Below are 23854 nucleotides of genomic sequence, written 5' to 3' on the forward strand. Positions count from 1 at the left end.
TTGGTAAATATTAGCAAAGCCAATCCCTATCACTGTCATCAGCCTGCTCAGGTACTCTGGGAAGAAGCAAAATTTGGGATGAGCCAGGAATTGCCTGTTTCAGCCCTTTTTCCATGCAATGCCTCAAGCAGGATATATATGATATAAATGGTATATATATTTTCTGCCGCTATATTTGGGATTGCAGTGGCTATTCCTATTATATCAGTCAGTGGGACTCCTATTGACTGGATGCAGCCATAAAAGGTAAAGAAGCCCCAGCAGGCACTGGTAACACCATTAAATATCGGTCCTGACAATGGTAAATTGGGTTTAAAAGTTTGGAACAGAGTGCCAAGAGAAGAGCCTTTTTCCTGAACCAAGGAATAACATAAAGCCCCACTTTCTCCCCTATGTGACTTTTGTCATTATCATCTTTTCTGATTCTTACAAAGCAAACCTAATTAGGAAGCTCTCTCATTAGTCTTCCAGAAAAATTAGCACAGCTTATGCTAATTACTCCTGTAAAATTTAATAAACTCGTTGAAATGGGAATAGTCTAATGAGGTTTTATTTATTGAACTAAGATAACTGTAAGGAAAAAGGTTAGGATACCAGGATATCCAGAGTGGTAATAAAACTAGAATTTATTCAATTTCTTCACAGGAATTTTATTGCGAACCTTTTAAATTCAAATATGAGTTACAATTTGAAAGTTAAATCAATCTAGAATTTAATTTAATAACAGGAAGTGCTCTGTGTTTTCTTTAAGTGTGATTACAATACAGCCCTGCCACTGCACTCATAGGAGGAATTGTGCACTTGTATTGTGACAATAATACGCCTTTTAAAATGAGTTCCTGTTCATCAGATCTTCATCTCAGCACATGTAACTGGATTAGCAATAAAATATACAGTCTATGCTAAGAAGATGATACAGACACACACAGGTTTCCAAGAAACTTCCTTGGGATGACTGCTCTGTAATGATAATAAAGTAATTTTGTTCTCCAGAGAAAATTTAAATCACTATTTTATATGAGTATAAATTTCTTTAGGTCCCTTTCACTGCTGTGTCTGCTGATACTGTAATAGAGCAAAGTATAAAACAATTTTATAAGGAATAAAGTCATATCCTGTTTCAAACACAGCTACAGACTTTCTTTCTTAAAACTCACATTTTCATTAAAGAGAAATATACAATCTGATTTCACATATATCCAGGGTTTGAAGAAGAATGCAACACATGTAACTTTGAAGTTGCCGAAGAGCCTTTCCTCCAAGTTCACCAAACCACCGCAAAGCCAGAGCCCTCTCTGTCCCAAGTCTCTCCAGCCTCATCAAAGAGAATTAATCAATCCCAAAGAGTGTTCCAACTTGTCAGAAGAGGATAACATTTCCATGTAAGTACATATGTCAAAAATCCCATGGATAGATTCTATACTAAACTCTATGTTAGGTCAGAGTCTGTGGATTCACAAGATTTGATGCAAGAGTTAGATTAAATCCATAGGCAAAGACTTGATCAGAGCATCAGGCATGTGGGAGTGCTTTAGCCCAAATGGTAAATGAATTCTCTAAGCTCAGTGCAAATAAAAATAACTAAATATGGCTTTGCATATCAATTGACATAATAGTTTAAAACTGTGTGCATTGAGAAGTGACAGTGGAGCACAACCAAACACATGGACTGACTTGTGCAGGCATTTTAATCACAGAACAGTTTTAAAGGACTCATTTTCAGGTAAAAAGGCTCCGTATGAATCGCTTCATCTTTTCCAAACCAAAGGGGACAAGAAAAATGAATAGGATAAATGTCACAAGAAACATCACTAAAGCTACTAACTGTATAAAGCACATACTTGCTTGGCCTAAATTGTTTGAATTAGCCCCAGCCAAGAAAAGGTTTTAAGTACCCTACTGGGACAGATGCGAAGCGGCAACAATAGAAGCCACACTAATGCAATCCAGGTAACACAATCCTGTTTCAAAAACACAGGGAGGGCTAATTACAGTACTGCTGAGTCAAATTTCTTATGCCATTGCAACCCACAGGAACAGGTCAAAATCAAGTGTTATTCAAACCACAGTCATATCAACCTCCTGTATCAAAGTCACAATTTAAAACCAAGTGAAGAACTTAAAAGCTTAACCCATTCACAAGCCAAGTGTGATTCAGTGCGGGTGGCGAGGCAGGGTTTGTATTATCAGCTTTGAATTGTGTTTACCTTGCATTTTAAGAAGAAACTTCAAAATTGGTAACTATTGCATCTATTTATGTAAAGACTGAGGAATGGATCACTGCTAGGAAGCTAAAGCTGTGTTTTTTTCTTGTACCTATTTTCCTCATTTTGCATGAAGCATGTAAAAGACAGCATCTCTGGCTTCCAACATTTAAAATTATTTGCAACTGGCAGTTTTGCATACTAGATAGTTAAACAAAATATTTCTGTAAACCTGCCATTAGCATCTTAACATCTCACTTTCCAGTACAATGAAAAATTCATGTGAATTTTGTAGCTTTCATGTTGCTCAAAATGCCACTCTAACACCATGTTTATAGTGTTCAGCTCTGCAGCATGCTTATAAAACACAGCTCTGTACAGGTTTCACTGGGGGGCTTTCCCCCCACACACACTTCCTCTGGTGCTACCTGATGCTCAGAGACGATGAAAATATGCCCAGTTAAAATAGATAGGGATATCTTCTGAGATTTAAACATTCTCAGGATTACTTATTCCAGCTAATCAAAACATCTGCTACAAGCATCCAATAAAAGCACTTTCCTACCCAACCCATCCAAGAACTGGGAGCTGGGATGAGCACCAGGCTCTGGACTGCTCTCCAGGGGCACCCCCAACACATCAGACCCAGCTCACCTTCTTTCATAAAATGGATGCTCTGGCATGGAAGATTCTATGAACTTCATACAGCAAACATAACTCAGACACCAATGCAAGGAGAGGCAAGTGCTCTGTGCCCTCACCCCTGTGTTTTTGGGGTCCCCCCATTCACAGCTCAGCGCAGGGTATTGCTCTCCCCAGCCCTGACAAACCCTTTTGGTGTTTGGAGGCCCTTTAACTCCTCTGGAGTAATGCTGCACAATACCCTGGCTATCCTACTCGGCTTTGGACAACACATTTGGACAATAAAAATGTTAAAATGGCACTTTGGCTACCATTTTGCATAATTGGCAAGCCACAGAAACTACACATGGCTCAGAACAACAGGAATAGATGTATTGTACTACAATGATTTACTCAGTGATGTCAGATTAGCAATATGGATCTGTTTAAAAACACAATAATTAAGACAGGCAAAAATGAATTAATCAACTGACAATACAGTCAAAATAGTATTCCAACCAAAGAAAATAAGAGGAGGGAAAAAACCTTACATTGCAGATCTATTTTCTTAACTGTTTTTATGCATAAATAAAAGCCTTAAAATGTAGATGGATTGCATCCAACAGAACTACAGTAGCTAAGTGATAATGATTCAAACATTTTTCAAATAAAAGTTAAATATTTATAAGCACCCAACCACATTTCATAAATCACAAACTATTATTATTTTATTCCTGAAGCTTCCCTGGCATAGCATGTGAATTGAGTCACAGAAAGTCAGAAAGAAAAATCTCCTCTTTATGCACATGAATCAGTTACAAGAGCTGGAGCTCTCCACAGAGCAGGGCGCTCCAGTATCCCTAAATATTCCCACATATGGCCCTTCCAAGGCAATCACAACTGCAAAGCACAACTAATTCTGTATCAAAAAAACCCAAAATTTCATCCGCATAACCTCCTAATTCTTCCCTATTAGCAACACGGGGCAGGTGTTTCATTATAATGAGGAGAGGGAGGAAGAAAAAAAAAAAATGGAAGGAAACAATAGCAGTCCTTACCTGTCAATTATCACTGGATCTGATGGAGTCTCATTTCTGTTGCCACAGCTTTTCTTGTCACAACAGCGGCTAGAGAGCAAAAGCGAAAGGATTTAGTGCGACCATTACACTGTAAAATCATCATTACCAACATGTTGGGTTCAAATTGCCGGCTCGAGTTACCCTGCCGGCCCTGCCTGCAAATCAGTCAAATGTACTGGGTCACATATGGGTTAATTACCATGTTTAACTTCTTGCACAGCTGGTTAGCAACGGAAAATATAAAAAGAGAGGGGTTTTGCCCCTTTCACAAATAATAATTCAAGGATCTCCCAAAACAGGGAGAGCTGCCTATTTGTAGCCTCTTTTCCGCGGGGTTTAACAGTTGTCCCGCAGACGCTGGCACACAAAATAAGGCAGATTTTTCCCTGCTGAGCCTGGTTTCTACATTTGCTTAACGCTTGTGTTACACATCCACAAGATATTCCTGCTTCCACACAATTCCCAGCTACTGGCAAACCTCCCCCCCCCAAACTCCAAAAGCACAATTATTCTCCCTCTAAGAAGCACTGGTGTTAATGGGGGAGCTGAAATGCAAGCAGCAGCTTTTTGTGCTCGAGCGCGCCTGTTTCCCCAAGTTTTCCGAGCATGTTAATGATCACTAATGCCACGGAGAGCTCTGCTCGGGGCTCTGGTGCCCTGCATCAGGTCAGATACAAAGCAGGCATGTGAAATATAAGCTCTGTCTCCCAAAGCACTGCTCCATGGCTGACCTCGAGGCTGGGATTCTTTCTGAGCTAAGGTGGCTCATTGTTTCCTAAGAGAAGTTAAATTGATGGGTTTTGATGATTCCTTGTCAAGGGGTTGTTTTCAGTAAGGAGGCATAAATATATTGCAGGTGAGTTTGTAGGTGAGGTACACGTTTCTGCTCCAGGTGGGAATCCCTCCTGGTGCTTCTGGAGCTGTGGCAGGGAGCTGCTCTGCTCTTCCCACCTGCCCATCTAAACCCACGAGACCATATCACAGCCACAAAGGTCAGCAAGGCCTTTAGATTTCACCCACCCACTCACCCCAGGGAGGAAACCCCCATCTCCCAAGGAAAGATCCTGTTTGTTGGTGTCCCTTAATAGAAACTCCCCTACTGAAGGCAAGGCTTCAAGAAATAAAAAAAAAATTTAAAAATCGAGAAGCTCCTGACTTTCCCAAGTCCCCAAGGACCTGCTGGACAAAGCCTGGGCAGCTGCAGGGATCCCATCCCATGATGGCACCAAGTGTCAGGCAGTGAGGACCACCCCAGCTGCTCTCCCTGGCCAGACTTGAGCACATCTCAGGTTCAATAAACTTTCTGGTCAGCCTCAACCGCACACAACCAAACCTTTGGAAACCACTAAGTTTGTTCCCAGTGGCATCCCAGGGACCTGCACCTCGCCTGTGTTTCAGCAGCTGTCAGGAGGGACCACTGCTCACTCTCCCTCTCAGATGAACTATTTTCCTTTCCCCAGAAGGTGGAAGAACATCAGGACAGGAAGAAGCCCTCAGAAGTACCACGCTATATAAATAGCCTTGTTGGGAGTATGACAAAGGTTCTCTTGTGTTGCTGAACAATAGAGTGAATAATATACAGTTACCCACCAAGATTTGCAATAAAGCAACTAACCACACTAAAGATAACAAAAAAGGGGCCTTTTACAAAAACAGTCTGTTTAAACATGGCTTTAAAAAAAATAATAATTTTGTTTTCAAAGAGAGGAAAATACATAATTCTTTTCACCGCAAAAAGCTTCAAGGCAACTATTCAGGGCTGAAACTTTTCACAGTTAACACATGTGCAGTATCTTCATTTCGGTGGAAGTTACATTGTTTGGGATTGCCAAAAAAAACTGCTTAATTTTACAGCACAATACCACAATTGATCCACCAGAAAATGCCAGAGCCTTGGCACCCTGAAAGTATTAAAATTTAGGAAGGAATAAAATATGCTGTAGGTAAATAGTCATGGGGACGTTCGGGGGCTTTTTTGCCTATAAAAGGACTTGTCATTGGAGTGCAGCTAGAATGTGTGGGGTGAGAAAATTTACCCACAAACAAGGCAATAAAAACTGCTAATCATTTTTAAATGATTAAAATGTAATTAGAAACAGAGTTGGCACAAGTTAAGACAATGCAGTTCTTGTGACTGAAGTGAATCAGGGCTAGTCCTGACATTCTCCCAGCAGACTGGAGGGACAGAAATTGCCACACTTAGGCAAGCAAAGGTTCCCAGGCTCCCAGCACGAGATGGGCAAATACCATCACCCAACACAGCACGGGGCTCAGAGGCTGGCACCTTCCCAGGGCATTAACCCAGGGGGAGAGGCAGCCACGGGTGCCTGGGGACAGGGACACCTCGGTCTCACCTCTTGCCACAAGCATCAGGCACTGACCACTGGGGACAACCCAGCTTTGAGAGCAGGGGAAACACGTCACTGCTCCTCAGGTGGCCCCTTAATTGGGGTACCTCCCCAAAAGTGCACCCCAATAGTCCCAAGTGACAGTAGGAGACCTCACTCCTTGACCGCAATCTGAGGGTGATGTGGAGGGGCTGCATGGCTGGCACATCCCACCATCGAGCAGCTCTCTGGCATGAAAGGAGGCCCTGATGTTCCTTCGTGATCTGGAGAATTATATTTTAAAATTTAATTTGCCTTTTGTGTTTCCCCTCCCCCTCCCCCCCCCCCCCACCACAGCAGAATTGGAGGCCTCTTCACTCTAGTCTTTCTATGCAGAGAATTAAAACATCAGGCAGATCTTGAGTTTCAGACCTGGTTAAAAGTGCTTTTAATTCAATTTCCCTCAAAAGCTTTGGCTTTTAGTGCCTACTTAGCACTTGGAAATAAGTTCCTAAATATTCAGCACCCTTTCTCCTTTCCCTGAAAGAATTTTAAAATTCCCAGGAGCTTCTCCAAACCACTCAGAAACCCTCGAGCTCCCAGCAAGGCTCTGTGCAAGAGCAGGGAGCGCCAGCTCCTTGCAGCCAGGAGGACAAGGACTTGTCTCTGCTGTTCTTCCATGACACCTCTCCCCAGGTGGGGCCAGGAGCCACGGCTCAGACACAATGCCATGTTGGCTCACAGGAGAAGCCTACAAAAATTGATTTATTTGTGGAGTTTGCTTGTTTTTAAAACCAGTAGTCCTTGGTAGGAATGCAGCCTCCCATCATTTCCTGCTCCTGCACCCCATCTCCGAGCACCCCGCTGTTGTTGCCATCCTCATGGCTCATTCCTGAACCCCTCACCCCTATCCTGGCCACCACCACCACCCCCAGCTTTTATTGCTGCCTTCCTCCTCACCCCAACCCTCTGGGGACCTGCTGCTCTCCTGTCTCCTTGCTGCCCATCCTCCTCCTCCTTCCCTTCCGCGTGCCTGAGGATCTCGGAGGATCTCTGCCCGCAGCCTCCTCACCCCAATGTCTGCACCCCAAACCCTCCCTTGCCGTGCCCAGCCTGGCCTGCCCCTGCTTTGTGTATCCCGGGGACAATGAACAATGAGGAATTAGGGGCCCGTGGCACGTGGCCAGCGCCAAGGAGACTTTGGCTGCCAGGCCCCAACAAGTCGCCAGCGAGGCCGGGTGGGAGATGTGGCACAAGGTCCCAGCGAGGTGGGATCCCTCCCACCAGTGATGCCATCAGGACAGCCCCTGCCCCAAACAGGCTCCTCACCCTGCAGCGTGGAAGTGCAGGACCCCCTTGCCAAACCAGCTGTAAGATCTTATTTTACACAGACAAAACCCATATTTTACTCCAACCTCATTCTCAGAAATCACTGAACCATTTTAGCGGAAACTTTCCAAAGAAAGTCACCCTGAGGCTGACACCCTGCAAAGGATATTTCAGCCAGAACAGTTTAAGTTTGGCAAAGCTGTAAGCCACTGAAGGTTTCATAATGGAAATTGTTGAGGCAATATTAACTATAGATGTCCCTCCCCATGCTGCCTACAATACTAATAAATTCCACTGAGGTTGTGAATTCTCCCCAGCTATTAACATTTTCACCAATAGTGTAGATTTTTATATCTGACAAAACACAATGAAATCCTTTGAAATAAACAGCTACCTGAAGCAAACCTCAGCTTCGCTCTCCTGCCACAGCCAGGACTCTCTTACACATTTGAATTCTTTGTCTCCTCCGTGCCGTAGCTGTAGTACACTATAAATACCCAGCTTTGTCACATAAATGCAAAGTTTTATTGTGCAGTTAGCCTTGATAGAAAGCACTGCTGAAAGTTGTTTAGAAATTAAATATCTAAAACAAGCTATTTTAAAATACAGAGCCCTCACTATTTCATGTCTGAAATGAAGAAATTTCATCTTAGGGAGAGCAAGCTGTCTTTCACACCATATGGCTAATGGTAGTGCATAGCAATTAGCTGGGCTGATTAATGGGGAACAGACTCTAATTTTATGCTTATAATTGAGGCTGCATTTGCACCCCTGGTGCAAATTCAGCACATCCCAACTTCCACTTACAACAGGCAAGAAATCAAGAGAAACAGAATGGTGTGGAGAGAGGATTTTTTCCCATTCTAGACCCCTAAAGAGCATCAGATTTGCAATTTAAAAGCGTGTTAGCAGCACAATAGATGACAGATTTGTGCAATAGGGTCAAGCGGCCTGGTAAACAAACAGCACCCTCTTACACACGTATGGGCAGCAAAGGAAATGAGAAATATCTAATATGAGCTGTAAGAAATTTGAATATGTCTCCCCCACCCTGTCAGGAACACAACATTTGCCTACTACAGCCAGTTTGGGTTTTTTCTACTCCTCCACCTTATGGCCATGAAACACAAAGCAAGGGCTAGCAGTAAATAAATAGGAGAAGAATAAAGCCAGTGAATTTTAAGAACAAAGAAAGTGCAAAGTGCTTTAATAAAGGGAATGACTGCACATTCCACATGCCCAGAACAGAAATAATTTTGTCTCAGCCAAAGTATATTGAATGGTTATAAATCTGTGATGTGGGCATTTGGCCTTCTGGTTAAAACTCAGCCCACTATATAAAGTTTTAATTTACTTCTCACACTTTATGTTTCTGATGTATCTGTAAGGAAATTAATTCATTAAAGTATTTGATTCTGGCTCAGCGAGTCATTCCTACCACCCAACCTTGCTGGTTAAGGATCAGGAGGACGCATCACCCAGGACTAATGGCAGATTCAGACCCTGACACTGCAGGCACTTGAACATGTGCTTAATTTTACTCATGTGCCCAGTCCCACTGTTTTACTGGCCTGCTACAGGAGAAAAGTAAAAGGCACTTGAGTCTTATCAGGTCAGGGGCCTCCTTTAATATTTCCATGAATTGTTCCTAGCTAGGTATCCAGTGTGAAAGTCGTGCTAATTGGGCCAATGAATTTTAGGACCATTACAAGTTGTCAACATGACTGGGATTCCATTTGAAAAGGCAGAAGTGGCCTGGAGTCCTCAGCAAAGCAGCGAGGCTCCCAATGGCAGCAGAGGCTCAGGCACCTCCTGGAGCTGCTGATTGCTCTGGAGCTGCACACCAATGCCTTTGGTTTCCTGAAAGAAGCAGCCTAGAAAAGCAAGCCATGAAAACTGAAATTCCCCAAAATCCTGCTGCAAGGAAGAATTTGAGAGGGGGGGTGCTGTGCAGGGCCTCACCCAAGCCAGCAGAGCAAGGAGAGCAACTCCTCTGCCTTCATCACGGGGTGCTACCCCCCAGCAGGGTTTTAGCAGGAGGAGCTGTCAGTGGAGGACAAAACACGCAGATCCCAAGAATTAAAAAAAAAAAAAAAAAAAATCAACCAACAGAGAAGTTTCCATCTGAGTATTTTGTCAAAGACTCTCCCCTGCCAGGAAACCCTCATCCAAGTTTATTCTTTTAGAAGTGGGTACTAGTTTTTACCCTCAAGTTACTCCTTTTTAGTAAATGTGTTTTGTAAAAGTTACAACGCATGCAATGGCATTTTTACAGTCTTAAAACAACTGATTGTAACAATGAGCTTATGCAAGAATGCCTCGTCTTCCACCAGGGAATTATTTTCTGCCATCGAATAACATGTAACAAATGATTTTTTCAGACATGCAAAAAATACCCACTAACTTTAATGAGACCGAGAGGTCAAGATCTCTGAGGTGGAGAAGGGGTCTGTGGTAAAAAGGAAGTAGAGGAGGCTTTACCTACTTCAACCAGCCAGAACAGAGAAGGAAGCAGCTGCAGAAGTTTGGGGGAGAAGATATTTGACTGAATTAAAGTCACCAACCCCTGGCAGGGCAAAAGAGCACTGGGCAGACCCAAGTCTGCATGGGGAAGTTTAAAGAAAATCAAGAAGATGACATCTTTTGCACAGAGAATTTTCAGCTGCTCCGCTCTGGCCAAGTGGGGACACCACGTGAGCAGCAACCAGGACAAAAGAACCTTCTGACCTCACTCCTTAATGCACATCCAGAAAAAAAAATACTATTTTGCCATTTTGCCAAGGAGTTTTTGTTGGGAATTGGGGGCAGAGACATTTATTGCTACAAGACTATAATAGACTGTTAATTTCGGTGAGGAGACCTTTTGTGGGCTGCAGTGTCTAAATGAAAACCAGCAGCATTCTGTTAAGAATAACTCTTTATAAATAATTGAAAACTAGTGTGACAACTGAGACCTTCCTGCTAATTACACACACCGAACTGTGTTATTTTGGGATTGTTTAATGCAAAAAAAGATAAATTTAAATCCGAAAATAGCTGTAGGTTCAACCTAGATTTTGGGAGACAGATCCATCTTCTCATCACTAATTAACTGGAAGGGGGATATTTCTTACCTGCACATTATTTCATGCGTGAGCAGAACTCGGCACATTTCTGGGTTCTTGTCTTGGCCTTCATATACTATTGCCTAGAAATAAAACACATTTTTAGTTGTACATGAGGTTGAGTTTGGAGAAAATCAAAACATGTCATGATAAGCAAAGGCTCAGCGAGTTACAAACCACAGCTCAGGCTAAAGAGAGCTGGCATCTCCACCAAACCTGCTCCAAGACCTGCAGTTGTAAAACAACACAAGCTGAGTACAGCTAAATTCCCTCCTCTCTGTTGCACATCTCTCCAGCAGTGTGTAGGATGGGTTTTTTTAGTAGTCAAGACAACCACAATTTTCTTTTCAATTCAGAATAAAATATAAACCTAATAGCATTAAAAGGAAGGGAGGGAGAAAAAAAAAGAAAGAAAAAAAAAACCAGCAAGGCTTGGTATATTTTGGGTCCTATTCATTAAAAAAAAAAAAAAAAAAAAAAAAAAAAAAAAAAAAAAAGACAGAAAAGAGAGCTCATGCATTTTTAATTACAAAAGCTGCACAGCCCAGGCATTTTCCTGGTAGCTCCTGAGAAAGCGCCTGGGCCTGATTCTTCCCTTGAACCTCCTGATCCAGCACTTTCCAGAGAGCACCTCCGGACTTACAGGGATATAAATAAGTGAGGAGAAGGCCCTACCAGAGCAGAGGAGACCAAAACAAACAGAGCATCAACCAGCTTGAGAAATTTAACTCTGAGACAACACAGGGAGAATCCTTTAAGCCAAAACTGTGGAAAGGCAGTGTGTTCACATTTCAAGAGGAGTCTACGTTTGCTCCCACCAGCAGCGAGGGATCAGCGTTACCCACGAGCTGGGTTGGTGCTCACAGCCCCTGTGGGACAGGATTTCCATCTCAGCCCCACAGAGTCATGTTTTCCAGCCACCCCTGCTCCCAGGCACCAGCCTCCCAGCAGCAAAACAAGAGGGGAGTTTCCCTTGCAACAGCATCTTTTGCTGGCACTGAGGTTTCTAAATCTTTTAGGGTGGCACTCCAGAGCTGGGATCAGAGCCCCAGGCTTGGAGGGATGACCACCCCTGCATCTGAGCATCAGCACTACCCTTGAGCTTGGTGCGACCTTTTCAGCCTCTAAAGCACAGAATTTAAAAGAAGAAACTGGGGGGAAAAACTCAGCAGGTTAAATGACATCTGAGATGGGTCTCCCTAGAGCTAACGATAAAATAGAGACTGAAATTTAAGAAGCGTGCTCTATGGTTTAAACACATTTTAGGGAATGAGATCAATTTGAAATGGAAGCATGGAAAATACTGACAGAAAAGTAAGTTACCTTAATATAGAATGAACTGCTTTTCCAGTCCTTACAAATGTAACCCACGAAGGGTAAGAGGTGTGGTATTCCAGAAGGGGCACAAATCTGAACAAACACAAATCTGAAGAAGCATGCACTGACCCTTACACAATTTAAATGGCAACATGCAATATTAATACCATACATTATAAAATTACTTAATAATTCCATAAATAACATCAGGAATGGGCCTTTGTTACCTTTGGTAGTTTTAATTTTTTAACTTCAGGTTTGCTGTGGCCCTCCCCTAAAACCTGAGAGCCCCTGGGCTGGGGTTTTATAGCGGATAAAACAGAGGCTGCCACTAATGGGCCCAGAGTCTCACCTGGCTTCTGCCCCCTCATTTCCACCAGTGAGGGACAACAGCTGTGAACCCAGCTTTGGGAAAAAGGGGATGCACAGAAAGCCCCCCCAGCACAGACACCAGCAACCCCCTGACCCCAGCTGGAACCCCCACCTCAAGCTACTTCCACATCAGTGCCCAAGAGAGATACAGATGCAAGAAGCCTTGGAAAATGGAATTACATGGATTACAGCAGCAGGAGGAGGGACAAATTCAGAAGAGCCTCATTCCCAGCATTAATGGGGAAGATGGGGAGAAGCTTCTTCCAGGCAAAGCCAGAGAACTGAAGTAACTGGCTGACACCTGGTGGGGTCAGTCAGCGGGGACATTGCAAAGACTCCAGAAAACCCCAGATCAGGTTCCACCTGGCAGTGGGACAGGCCAGGCAAGGAGGAAGCTCATGGCACGACTTGGACTTCATCAACAGTTAAAAAATAATCTCCCTGTGAGAATGCAGAGCAGGAGGGGAAAGAGTAGATCTACTTCTGAGGCCTCTAGTGGGGACAAACGCCTCCAGCCCCCTGTCACTTCCAGGCAATCACAACGTGACATGGGAGGAGAGGGCTGCCGGACTCAGCTCGTTCTTCTCATACTTCCAAATATTAAAATAAATGTACCCAGGATGGATTAGCTTATTGCCAGTGGAGCCAAAGAAGTGCTAGAAACAACGAACCAGAACGCAACATTTACTTTCTTTTTTCCCCCTGCCCTCTCTCCTCCTCTCCCCTTCCCGCTGCTGTGCTTACTTAACCTCCAGGTAGCTGCTTAAATAACTCAACTAAATAGCAATAATGAACGGGCAGAGTCAACACTGTGGTACATAATCACCTTGTCTGTTGTGTTTAGCATCAGTGATCCCTTCTTTGCGTGCATGACATTCTTCTGCCTGCCTCCACGTTAAGGATTTGCTTCTCACTTTATTTGCATTCAATTATCGAAGTTGCACCCGTGCGCATTTTGTTTTCTCCGCGTCAAGCGCAGCTCCTCTTGCCTGCCCTATTCCTGCAGGAATTTCTAGGAAATTCTGGGAAGCAGGAGGACGCGCCGGGCTCATTTCTGAGCAGCTCATCCCCATCTCCCCGCTCCTGTGTCCCAATTTACTTGTGTGAAGCACCAACTGTTTGCCCCCATGAATGGCTGCCCGAGAGCCCTGCAGATACTCGACCGCCTCGCAAACCGCGCCGCTCTGAAGCATTAATTCTACAATTAGTTTCAAAAAGGAAACAGGAACTGCTAAAGTTTCAGATCGTTAGAGCTGCCAGAAGTATTTTTACAGGAAGGGTCTACTACGTTAATGTTGTGAAAATGTTTAACTCTTGGATTTGAAAAGCTGCTCTTTTTAACAAAAATATCTTGGTTTTTTTTTTTTAATAAATTATGCGGGTTTTAAGTTCAGGCTTTGAAACAGGGAGATCGCGTCAGGGTTCCCTGTCGCACTAACGTCGTCGTGATTTTGTCAAATAGGGATCACATTAATGAGAGACAAAGTGAAAGTTACAGTGCATAAACTTAGACCACAGCAGAGCTAAAAATAAGCCTGCAGATACACATCAGAGTTGCACAACAAAACACCGGCAGAGGAAATGCAAAATTATAGACTTTGGGTTTTTTCTTTTTGTTTACTTCATGTCGTTTTAACTCGGTGGTAATTCATAAGCACTTGAAAATAGCGTTTCTTCTCCTGAACAACTTAAACATCTCCCCACACAATTTATCTTCCATTTTGCCAGCTGTTACTCACCCAAGTAACCTTCCTGCAAGAAGTGAGTAACAGTCACTCATGCACAAACGGACCTCAAAATCTGGCCCCGAAAAATTTGTGTCAAAAATATGAGACTTCCTCACTTCTATTTAAATAAAGCTACGTAAAAACTTAAATCAAATTCAATTCACTGCCTAACAGCAAATAAAAATTACTGCACTGAGCACATCACAGTAAGGTACGTTTAAAAATTCACCTAAACTTTTCAGCAACAGACTTCATTATTAAAAAAAAATAAGAAGAAATAAAAAATAAAAAGGAATGTGGGTGATACAAAAGTCAAGGCTACAGTTCTCATTTAATCTACTTTTTCCCCAGTAGACACAGTAAGATAAAGCAATAAAATAATCATCAAACAATCTGGAAAAATACAGAGACTGATTTTGTCCTTAACCATTCCTGAATAAATCCAGATTTATGCTGGTACAAGTGAGGACAGAATCGTCTCGTGGTGTCAGTTTGCCAGTCAAGCAATCCTGCTTTCAGAACTGGACGAAAAACAATCTTGAAGGAATGAGATCATGGTCATTATATTACTCAGTTATGTCATGGCCTTGATTTTAAAAGAGTAAGAGAAAGAGAGAAATCACCAACATGCATCTAAATCCACTTGCTTTCAGATTCCATCTGCCTCACAAAACAAAGTATCTCCCTTACAGAAATAAAAGAGAAGGGGAAACTCATTAAAATTAGGGTCTTTTCCAAAACAGAACTAAAATGATTTGGAATGACGTTTACAGCTGTACACACAGGGAGAAAATAAAATCCTGGCCCCACCGAATTCAATAGGCGCTTTGCAATTGACTTCAGATGGGCCAGAATTTCACCCAGAGAGTCTTATGCTTGTATCCACTATATATCTACAGAGAAAATACTGCGAATTGCATTTATTTGGCTTTGAATTCTTAACCCTCAATTACCCGAGGTTTTACCCCTTCCCCAAGCTAAACCTCGACTCATCCCAGGGAGGTTTATCCCGGACAAGCAGCGCGGAGCTGGTCCCGGGGCGAGGACAGGGAGTTCTTGCTCTGCCTCTCCACACAAAATTCAGAAGCATCTAATTATTTTATCCAGTCTCCCTCTGCCTTTGATTCACAGCCTGCTTATTGACGTATTCACACAAATTAAATAAATTTATCTCTCCTAATATGTTCATTTTTAATGGTTTTCAAACATTCACATGGAAACAGCTCTAGCGTAAATATCCCAGAACAAATGGCTGTATATTATACAGGAGGGAGCAGTTGGGCTGCCAGACTGGGAATGCACCAGGCCATCTGGCTCAGGCAGTCTCTCCAAAATCCTCAGCTTTGTTTTCACCCTCAGACTCCAAACAACACATTTTCCACTGTGATGAGTTTACATTTTCCCAAACACAGGTCCTGATCATGCATGCAAATTCCAAACTTCTCCATTCCTCTCTGTACAAGAAAATTAAAATCACCTGCGCTTCTGACATCTCACCAAAGGCACAAGAAAGCTGCTAAAATCTGCTGCAATGTAAACTTTCCCCGTCACAGGGGTTAGGTTTTGTTTTATGTTTGTGTGAAATTTCTCCGAGTCTGCTGAGGCTCCTCTGAACTTATTGATAACATTTTTTTTTCCCATGCGTGTAGCTGCCAGAGAAGGGCCATGCCATGCCATGATCAAATATCTGCAGACATCAGAGAATGACAGACAAGTCAACAGAAAAACCATTTGCATCCAGAGTTATAGCTCTGAAAAAAAAAAAAATCCAGATATAAACAGGGTTTAAGTCTGAAGGAAAGATTTTTGACTCATGAGGGCTCTCAGCAATAGACAATAGCCATTGAGCAAAACTTATGATTCTTAAGATGCCTGAGCCATATTAGCATCCGTTATATCTTATGGATGAGAACGGCTGAAGGAAAAATGGGTGGGGAACAAGTATTTCAGATTTATTTCCTCCATCTTTCCTAATAGTGAAATACCTCAACTTTATGAAAATACAGCTGAAGAAATAGAAGGCATCTCTTCTCCATAAACATATTAAAATCCCTTGACTTGCCTAAAAAACTCCAGTTTTATTAGAGCAGACATATTTCACGTTTTGCAGGCAATTTCAAAATGCATCATTGTTAGAGGCAGATCTTCTGCGGGAGGAGCTGCTGCTTTACAGAAAGCAACAGCTATAAAGTTTGGGGTCCTACAGGGTTTTGAGCACATTAGGAATGTGATCCTGACATAAATTGAGGTGCCAATATAACATAAAAGAAAATTTAATTAAGCCAGTATTGACACCGAATGCTGTTGCCTGAACTGGAAAGAACTTCTCTGCCACAGGAATGATTTGTGTGAAGCATTTACAATTTTTAAGTGACGGGGATACATTTCAGAAACTTAGTGAGACCCCGAAAGCTCCGTAATCCCCATTTCACCCAGTGCTTCTCCAGGGCCACCACCAAAGGCCAAGTATGATACCCCAAACACACCCCAAAACGAGGCACTCTGAGACCAGCCCTGGCTGGGTTTCCCGTTTGGAAGTCCCAGTTCCCAAGGAGTGCCCGTGCAGCCCGAGCTCCTGCTCGGGGCAGTGCGTGCACAGCTCATCCCACAGCCCAGCTCTGCCCTGGGATGCAGCTCCCAACACAACTCTTGGCTGCCTCAGTAGTGCCACTCTCCAGCCCCACTTCCCATCCTGCTCCACAGCTGACAGAGAAACACACACACACCATGACACGGAGATCCCTCTGTTCCACCCAGGACACGACTCTTGCTACGAGGTTCTTAGCTGGGCACAGCCACACAAACAAATCCCTGACTTGGGCAGTGCAGGAACACTCAGGAGCAGGAACATCTCGTCTTTAGTACAAACACAGCCCCCAGCATAGCCAAGCCCTGCCTACCTACTGCTATAACACATGCTGCTAATGGGACACTCACATTAAATCTCTGAGCAGCAATCCTATGCACAGAAATCCAGGTCTGATTTGCAGAAGGGCTTTTATTTTATCTTACCTAACTTAATAATCTGCAACCGTACAAAACCTGGCAATTTGTAACTGTGACACAAAGAGAATATATTTAAATCTGATGTGTCTGTATTAAAAAATAATAATAAAAAATTAATATTAAAAAAAAAGCCACAGGTACTTTCCTGTATGATCTGGGGAACCTAACTCATTCAAGCTTTGCTTCTGTGGGATTTTTAATTTGCCACCAGAAACCTCAGAGTAGCTGTAATTTCAGTCTGGGAATTCACAATTATCGAGTGTGTGAATGTGCGTGTGTGAGGACTGAGCAGATACTTGCCAGCTGAAACGTGTATGCTTCTGCAACAGTTTCATTTAAAAGTAATCATTTCATTATCCAATTTGTTCTGAGCGTCATGCATTAAAATACTACACCTTCAAGTAGACTGACAATATATATTTAACTTTCATTAAAAATTAAAGAATTTTCAGACAGTCTTTGCAATATTTAATTACAGTTTGATGATTTGAAAGTTACTTGAGAATCTTCTATATAATTCACTGTCATAAAATATAAATGATATATTCAACATTTGGGTGAGCTTCTGTCATGTGTTGTACTTCACTTCCTAATAAGCATTCAGTAACCGACGCGATCCCAACTCTGAAATAATTTCACTTTTGAAAAGAAAGAATTAAAAAAGGAGAAGAAGGAGAATTTAGCGTCTGGCCCCTGAAAAAATTTGGAGTGGCACATGCCACACTTTTGACATGACAATGCCCTGTTTTTCAAAAGCAATTATGCTCCAGCCTAAAGAAACTACAGACATGAAATTAATATGTAAGCAAACACGTTTGCGTCTAAAACAGCCTTTTGCTCCCCATTTTCTAATCTAAGCTCAGCGAGCTTTTGTTATAAAATCCTCGCTTCTCCCCACTGCACTTTTCCCAAAATCTGTAATTCGCACTAACTTTGTTTTTCTAAGACTTCCTGAAATCAGACAGATTTTTTTTCTCTCCTGCTTCTTCATTGTGAACGTGCTTTAAAGCTACACGGTGGGTCTTACAAATAAACTGTATCTCGGGGTTTTTTTTCCCCTCTTTCTCTCCAAAGACCCTCTGATGACTTGATAATAATGAGAGACCAAGAGGTCAAACAGTGCCTTAGGATGAACTCTTCATATGCAAGATGCCTTTGTTAAGAAAATTATTTTGAATCCACTGCTCTCCATGAGTTCAGGGCTCTGTTTTCAACAGGATTATGACCAGAAGCTTCTGCATTTCCGTAACGATAGGAAAGCTATTTAAAGATAATATTTATTGATAGTCTCTCTCACACGATCTACACTGAAATACACAAGCTCCAAAAGGACTAAAAAGAGTTCATATATCAGGAAGATTTTGTTACTTTTAACACAAACTAACCAATTTGTGCCTGAAAACCAGGGAGTGACAGCAAACGCTTTCCAGGATTTTTTATGAGGAAGGGTATGTGGCTGCTGTTTTGGTTCCTACAGGGAACGGGCTCCGTTTGGAAGTGTACAGTATAACAGAGTTCAGATGCACAGTGGATTGTCTAGTAAAATTCACCCAAGTTCCTTTTTTCTATTTTTCTTTTTTTTTTTTTTTTTTTTTTTTTTTTTTTTACTGTTGAAAGACAGTCTTCAATAGCAGGAAAAGATGTTTTGGGACCATCAAAGAGAGTTTTGTAAAACAAACTCAGCCCTTAGAGCTTTATGTTTTGCTGTAGAAAAGAAACCCAAATACAAGCCAAGAGTTTTGTCCCTGCAGACAACATACAACTGACGTTTCCTAGCAGTACAAAAAAAAAAAAAAAACCTTAATGTTTTTCTTAAATAAAATTTAAGCATTTTCTTTAACAAGTAAAACAGATTAGGAGGGGAAGAAACATATTTTAAGAATGAAAAGGCTCAAAAGCGCTCCCAACTATTTAAAAGCAACATATTCTAAGAGAAAAATATTCTGACAGGAGCAGAAAAAAAGCCAGAGTAACAATTAAAAAAAGAAAAAAACCAAAATAAAAGAAAGGAGAGAGAATCGATTTGCTCGGATACTCGCTTTATAAAAATACTGGTTTTAAACAGAAAAGTATTTTTTACAGGTAGGCACGCACGTTATTACTCTGCTTGGGAGGCTAAAGAACAGGCTTAAAATGAGGATTAATCCACTGACAAGCCCTGCTGCCCTCCCCGAGTCCGACACCGAGCTCGCCGCTGCCCGCGCCGCGATTCTGGGGTCTATTCCGACATGCAAACGTGTCGCGATACAAGCGCTGCTCCTTCGGCCAACGCAGCCGGCGGCAGCGCCGGGAGCGGCCGGACCGACAGAGCCCCGCGCCGGGCAGCGCCTTGGGCTGGCGGCGCTCGGGGGCTGCCGGAGGCCGGAGGTTAATTCTTATTAATTAAGCGGCAAAACCATCCGCAGCCCTGACTGGGACGGCCGGAGGGTCGCCTGTATTTTTCCCCCGCAGCCCAGCAGCAGGCAGGGTCCCGCGGGGACCCCCTCGCCGCCCCGCGGCCCGGTGGTTGCCCGGGGCGGGAGCGCGGCCGTGCCCGCGGGAGGCGGAGGCTCCGTCCCTTCCCCGCCGGGCAGAGCGGCCCCGCCGCGGGGGCGGGTTTCGCCTCCCGGGGCCGCCCCGACGGCTGCCACCCCCCCGCTCGGCGGCCGCCCCGCAGCACCCACCTGCTTGGTCATGGAGTCGATGAGGCGCACGTAGAAATCCTGCTCCGTCCTGATCCCTGAAACAAGGCAGAGCCCACCGTGAGCAGCGGAGCGGGGCCGGCCGGCGGCAGCGCGCCGGGGCTCGCCCGAGGGCTCGGGCCTGCCGGGGCCGCCCGTGGCCCGGCAGGGAGCGGAGGAGAACCGGGGGAACCCGGGCGCTGCTGGGCTCTGCAGCCGCGGAGGCGGCGGGGGGCGACGGGGCCGACCCCGGGGGCTCCCAGCCCTTACCATTGCTGTAGAGCAGCTGCAGGCGGTAGTGGATCCCGTTGTTGGTCTTTTCGCTGTTGGCTTCCTGAAGTCAAAGACGACACGGGAGGCCGGAGGGAAAAGGAAAACAGTATCAATGGAGCTTCTCCATCACTCGCACGCCGGGGGTCCCGGGGATTGGATGGGGCAGCTCTCAGCCCTCTCCCCTGCCCCGGGCATAGCGAGGGAGCAGGGGACACCCCCTCCTCGTCCGCCCTCCGGGACAGGGGAAGACTGAGGCGCCCGGGAGGCTGCCGTGGCTCCCGGGGCGAGCCGGTGTCGCGGCTCCGAGGGAGCGGAGCGGGGAGGGCCCCGGAGAGGCGGCCGAGCCCCCACGGGGCGCCAGGGTACTCACCTTCTCCTTCTCCACGAAGCCCACGAAGGCGGTGCGCTCGATCTCCACGGGCTGCCCCTGCCGGTCGTACAGAGCCAGGACGAAGTGGAAAAAGTTGGACTTCCTCAGGTTGGAAGGCGGCTGCTTCTCGAAGTGAGCCCGGGCCAGACCCACTCCGCTGGGACCAGAAACACGCGGGTTAGCGGCAGCTCCGACGACGCGGCCTCACGCACCCCCCAGCCGCCTCCCGGGCCCGTGCCTTCCCCCGCCGGGACCCGGCTGGGCCCCCCCGGGGCAGAGCATCCCTCCTCCCCCGAGCCGCTCCGGGGCTTTTCCCTCCGGGCACGGAGAAATACTCCAGCTCCGAACTCCGCGGAGCCCCGACCCCATCCCGTCCTGCTGCGAGCCCGAAGCCCCCAGCAGCCCCCCCAGCCCGGCCCCGGTACCCACCAGCCCTCCCCGGGGGCCGTGCCCGCTCGCAGCCGGCCCTGCATGGCGGGGGAGCCGCGCTCAGAGCCGCCGGCGCGTTGCCCCGCGGAGCAGCATCGGTCCTGCCACTTCTCAAACTCGGCTCGGAGCTGTCACACCAGCGCCCATGTGCCTTATCTTGCGAGCCTTTCCTCCCGCGCCGGGTGGGTAAACACCGAGCCCAGGAGACAACTTCAAATATTTCAGGGTTGTCCCTGCAGAAACTTTCCCTTCCTTAGAGGGCTCCAAAGGGGGGGTGCGGGGCGAGGTGGGAGACACTGGGAGATGTCAACATTAAACTGATGCCGGATGATGCCGGCTCCAGGGCTCAAGCTGCGAATCCAGCATCAGGATTTGGTTCGTGTTTGGGTTGTTTTTTTCGCGGGGAAGAGGATGGGAAGAAGGAGAAATAAGAGAGAAAACGAGACTGGGCGCAGCTTCGCCAAACCCATCTTATATTTGGAGGGATTTCTTTTTTAAAATCTGAGATAAGTGGCAGTGGTTTTACAAAGGGACTTCAAATTAAATTTCTCCTGGAGTACGCTTTGCAAACTCCCTACTTATCGGAGGAGAAGAAGGGGAGCTGCTGATTCTGACGAGAATAAGAAAGCGAGGTAGAGAAATATATTTTGGATACATCCGTGAACAACTCGCTGCTTCCCGGAGGAGGAAAGTGTCGTTCGAAGATCTTAAGACTAAATCAGCAGCAAACATAGTTTTGAAAACTCCTTCCTCCGAGCGAACACAAGGACCCAGAGAGATGAAACCTACCTATCGGTACCTAGCGAAACTCGCCACTTCCTTTATTGTTGTTATCATTATTTAATAAAAAGTCATTCCTGCGGGACAATAGGGATAAATATTTAACTGGCGACATCTACGCGAAACTCACTGCTGGTAGCAGAGCTCCAGAGCCGGGTTTTTGTTGGCGCGGGGGGAAAGGCGCTGCGGGCGGGGAGCGCCCCGGGGCGCGGAGCGGGGCGCGGGCGCGGAGCGGGCGCGGAGCCTGCCTACCTCTGAGCGGCCGTGCTGGCGTCCAGGACGCCGGCTCCCTGCATCCACGTCCGCACCGCGTTCATCCCCGCGCCGAGGGGCTCTTCCTTCATGCTGCTCCCACTCCGCTGGATGCTTTCCTGAATCCCAAACATGAATCAGAAACAACAGCGCAAATCTTCCTCCTTTATTCAAAAATTTTTAAAAGTGGTAAAATCGCCAGGCGGACTGTTATATGTGGGGTTTTTCTTTCTTTCTCTCTTTTTTTCTCTCCCTGCAGCTGATCGCTGGAATCAAAGCAAGTCGGAGAAAGCAAACACAGGCACGCACATTAAAAAAAAAAAAAAAAAATCCAGAGGCAATCAGAGCCCGGTTTTGTTGCTGCTGTTTGCTGCGTGTGCAGTTTGTTTGGGTGCTTGGAGGGGCTGGCGGGGTGCTGGGGGCTGGTTGCAGCGCTCGCAAGCCGGAGGAGTACTTGAAGTCCCTTTTGTATGAAGACACCCCTCGGATGGCAGCAGGCAAAAAAAAAAAAAAAAAAAAATCTCAGATGGCAGTTTAAGAAACAATAGGACGAACGGGAGCTGCGGCAGGCTCTGCTACATCAAGTGTCATTTTCCAGTGACAAGAGAGGCAAGTCCCCCCCCTTCTCCCCTCTCTCTTTTCTTTCTTTCTTTTCTCCCTCTTTCTTCTCTCCTCTCCCAGCCGAAGCGCTCTCCGCTCCTCTCCTCTCTCCTCCCTCCTCCAGCCGCGCAGGAAGCGAGTTGCCGGAGCCGGGCGCACGCCGGGAAGGGAGCGAGAGGGGCGCACCCGCGGCGGCGGCGCGGACGGACGGCCGGAGGGAGACCCTGGGGCTCCCCGTGCCCCCTCCCTCTCCCGCAGCGCCGGGCGGACTCGCCGTCTCTCCCTATGGGAGCCACTTTGACTGTCCCCGCCGCCGAACACGAGCCCCGCAGCCCCGGCGGGCGGGGGGCGGGGCCGCCGCGGCCACGCCCCCTCATTTGCATCGCGTCACCGCCCCGCCCCCGCGCCGCCGCCGCCAATGGGCGCCGGCAAAGCGCAGCCGAGGGGGGCGGAGGCACGCCTCCCTCATTAGCATAGCCCCGCCCCCGGCGCGGCCGGCCCGGGGGAAAGTTGCCCCGGAGCGCCGGGGGCGGGCCCGGTGCGGCGCGGCCGCGCCTTTGTTCGGGAGCGCCGCGGGCAGCACGGGCACGGCCCCGCGGGGGCTCCCCCGATCCCCGCTCCGACCCGCCGGCGCCCGGGGACGGCCCTCGGCGGGAGGGCGCCGCGCTCCCGCACGGCCCGCACAGCCCGCAGCCGGCACCGCTGAGTGCGGCGGTGGCCGAGCCCTCCCCGCTGCCCCCCGGGATCCGCCGGCAGCTCCAGGCTGCCCACCGCGACTGCCCAACGCTGGGGATGCCCCGCGCCCGCCGGCCGTGCCCGGTGCCCGAGCCCGGGATTGTCCCTCGCTGGAAGCGCGGGTGGGGCACGTCCCCCGCCGCAAAGCCCCGCCGCATCCCCGCCGCTCGGCCCGGCTCCTGCCCCGCTCCCGGCAGCGTGCGCTGCTTTGCGGCACAAGCACGCGATTTCCGAACAGGACAGTTCGCCGTGAAAGTTCTTTTTTTTTTTTTTTTCTCTCCCTTTTTTTTTTTTTTTTTTTCCTAGGAAGTCTGATTTTTATTTTCTCGGGGAAAATAATAATTATAATAAAACCAGTTCCTGTCCTCGCTAGGGAAGAGCCGGGCCGGTTGCTCCGCGGACGAGCGGGCGCAGTCCCGCATCACTCCGCGGGCTCCCGCTGTCCCCGCATCACCCTCCATCCTTCCCCCGCCCGAGTCGCTCCGTGCCCGAGCCGCTCCCGCCTCGTCTCTCACACGGGCTCTTGCCGCGGAAGGAGCTCTCTGTGCCGGGGGCCTGGGTTTATGCCTCCCCAAACACAGGCTTGCCCATCTTTGCACATATGATGGAACAAAACCCTGCGCATCCCGGCGCGCCGGGCTCCTCGCCCTCTCCACGGCGATGTCACAG

At 46.7% G+C, this 23854-nt stretch overlaps 1 protein-coding gene across 4 annotated transcripts in view; it reads right to left on the reverse strand.

Annotated features, from left to right (window-relative positions):
- The window catches only part of EBF1 (EBF transcription factor 1), a 266307-nt gene extending 244142 nt beyond the window's left edge, over nt 1–22165 (reverse strand). For all 4 annotated transcript variants that reach the window (XM_053956790.1, XM_053956787.1, XM_053956789.1 and 1 more), the window contains exons 1-6: nt 21851–22165; nt 20390–20546; nt 20017–20080; nt 19750–19805; nt 10674–10747; nt 3884–3952 (exon numbers count right to left, since the gene is read on the reverse strand). In XM_053956790.1, the coding sequence (XP_053812765.1) occupies nt 3884–3952; nt 10674–10747; nt 19750–19805; nt 20017–20080; nt 20390–20546; nt 21851–21984 (554 nt within the window). In that variant the 5' untranslated portion in view covers nt 21985–22165. The remainder of the gene's footprint in view (nt 1–3883; nt 3953–10673; nt 10748–19749; nt 19806–20016; nt 20081–20389; nt 20547–21850) is intronic.
- Nucleotides 22166–23854: the final 1689 nt, after the last annotated feature.

This window comes from Vidua chalybeata, chromosome 15 (assembly GCF_026979565.1).
Source record: "Vidua chalybeata isolate OUT-0048 chromosome 15, bVidCha1 merged haplotype, whole genome shotgun sequence".
Classification (NCBI taxonomy): Eukaryota; Metazoa; Chordata; class Aves; order Passeriformes; family Viduidae; genus Vidua; species Vidua chalybeata.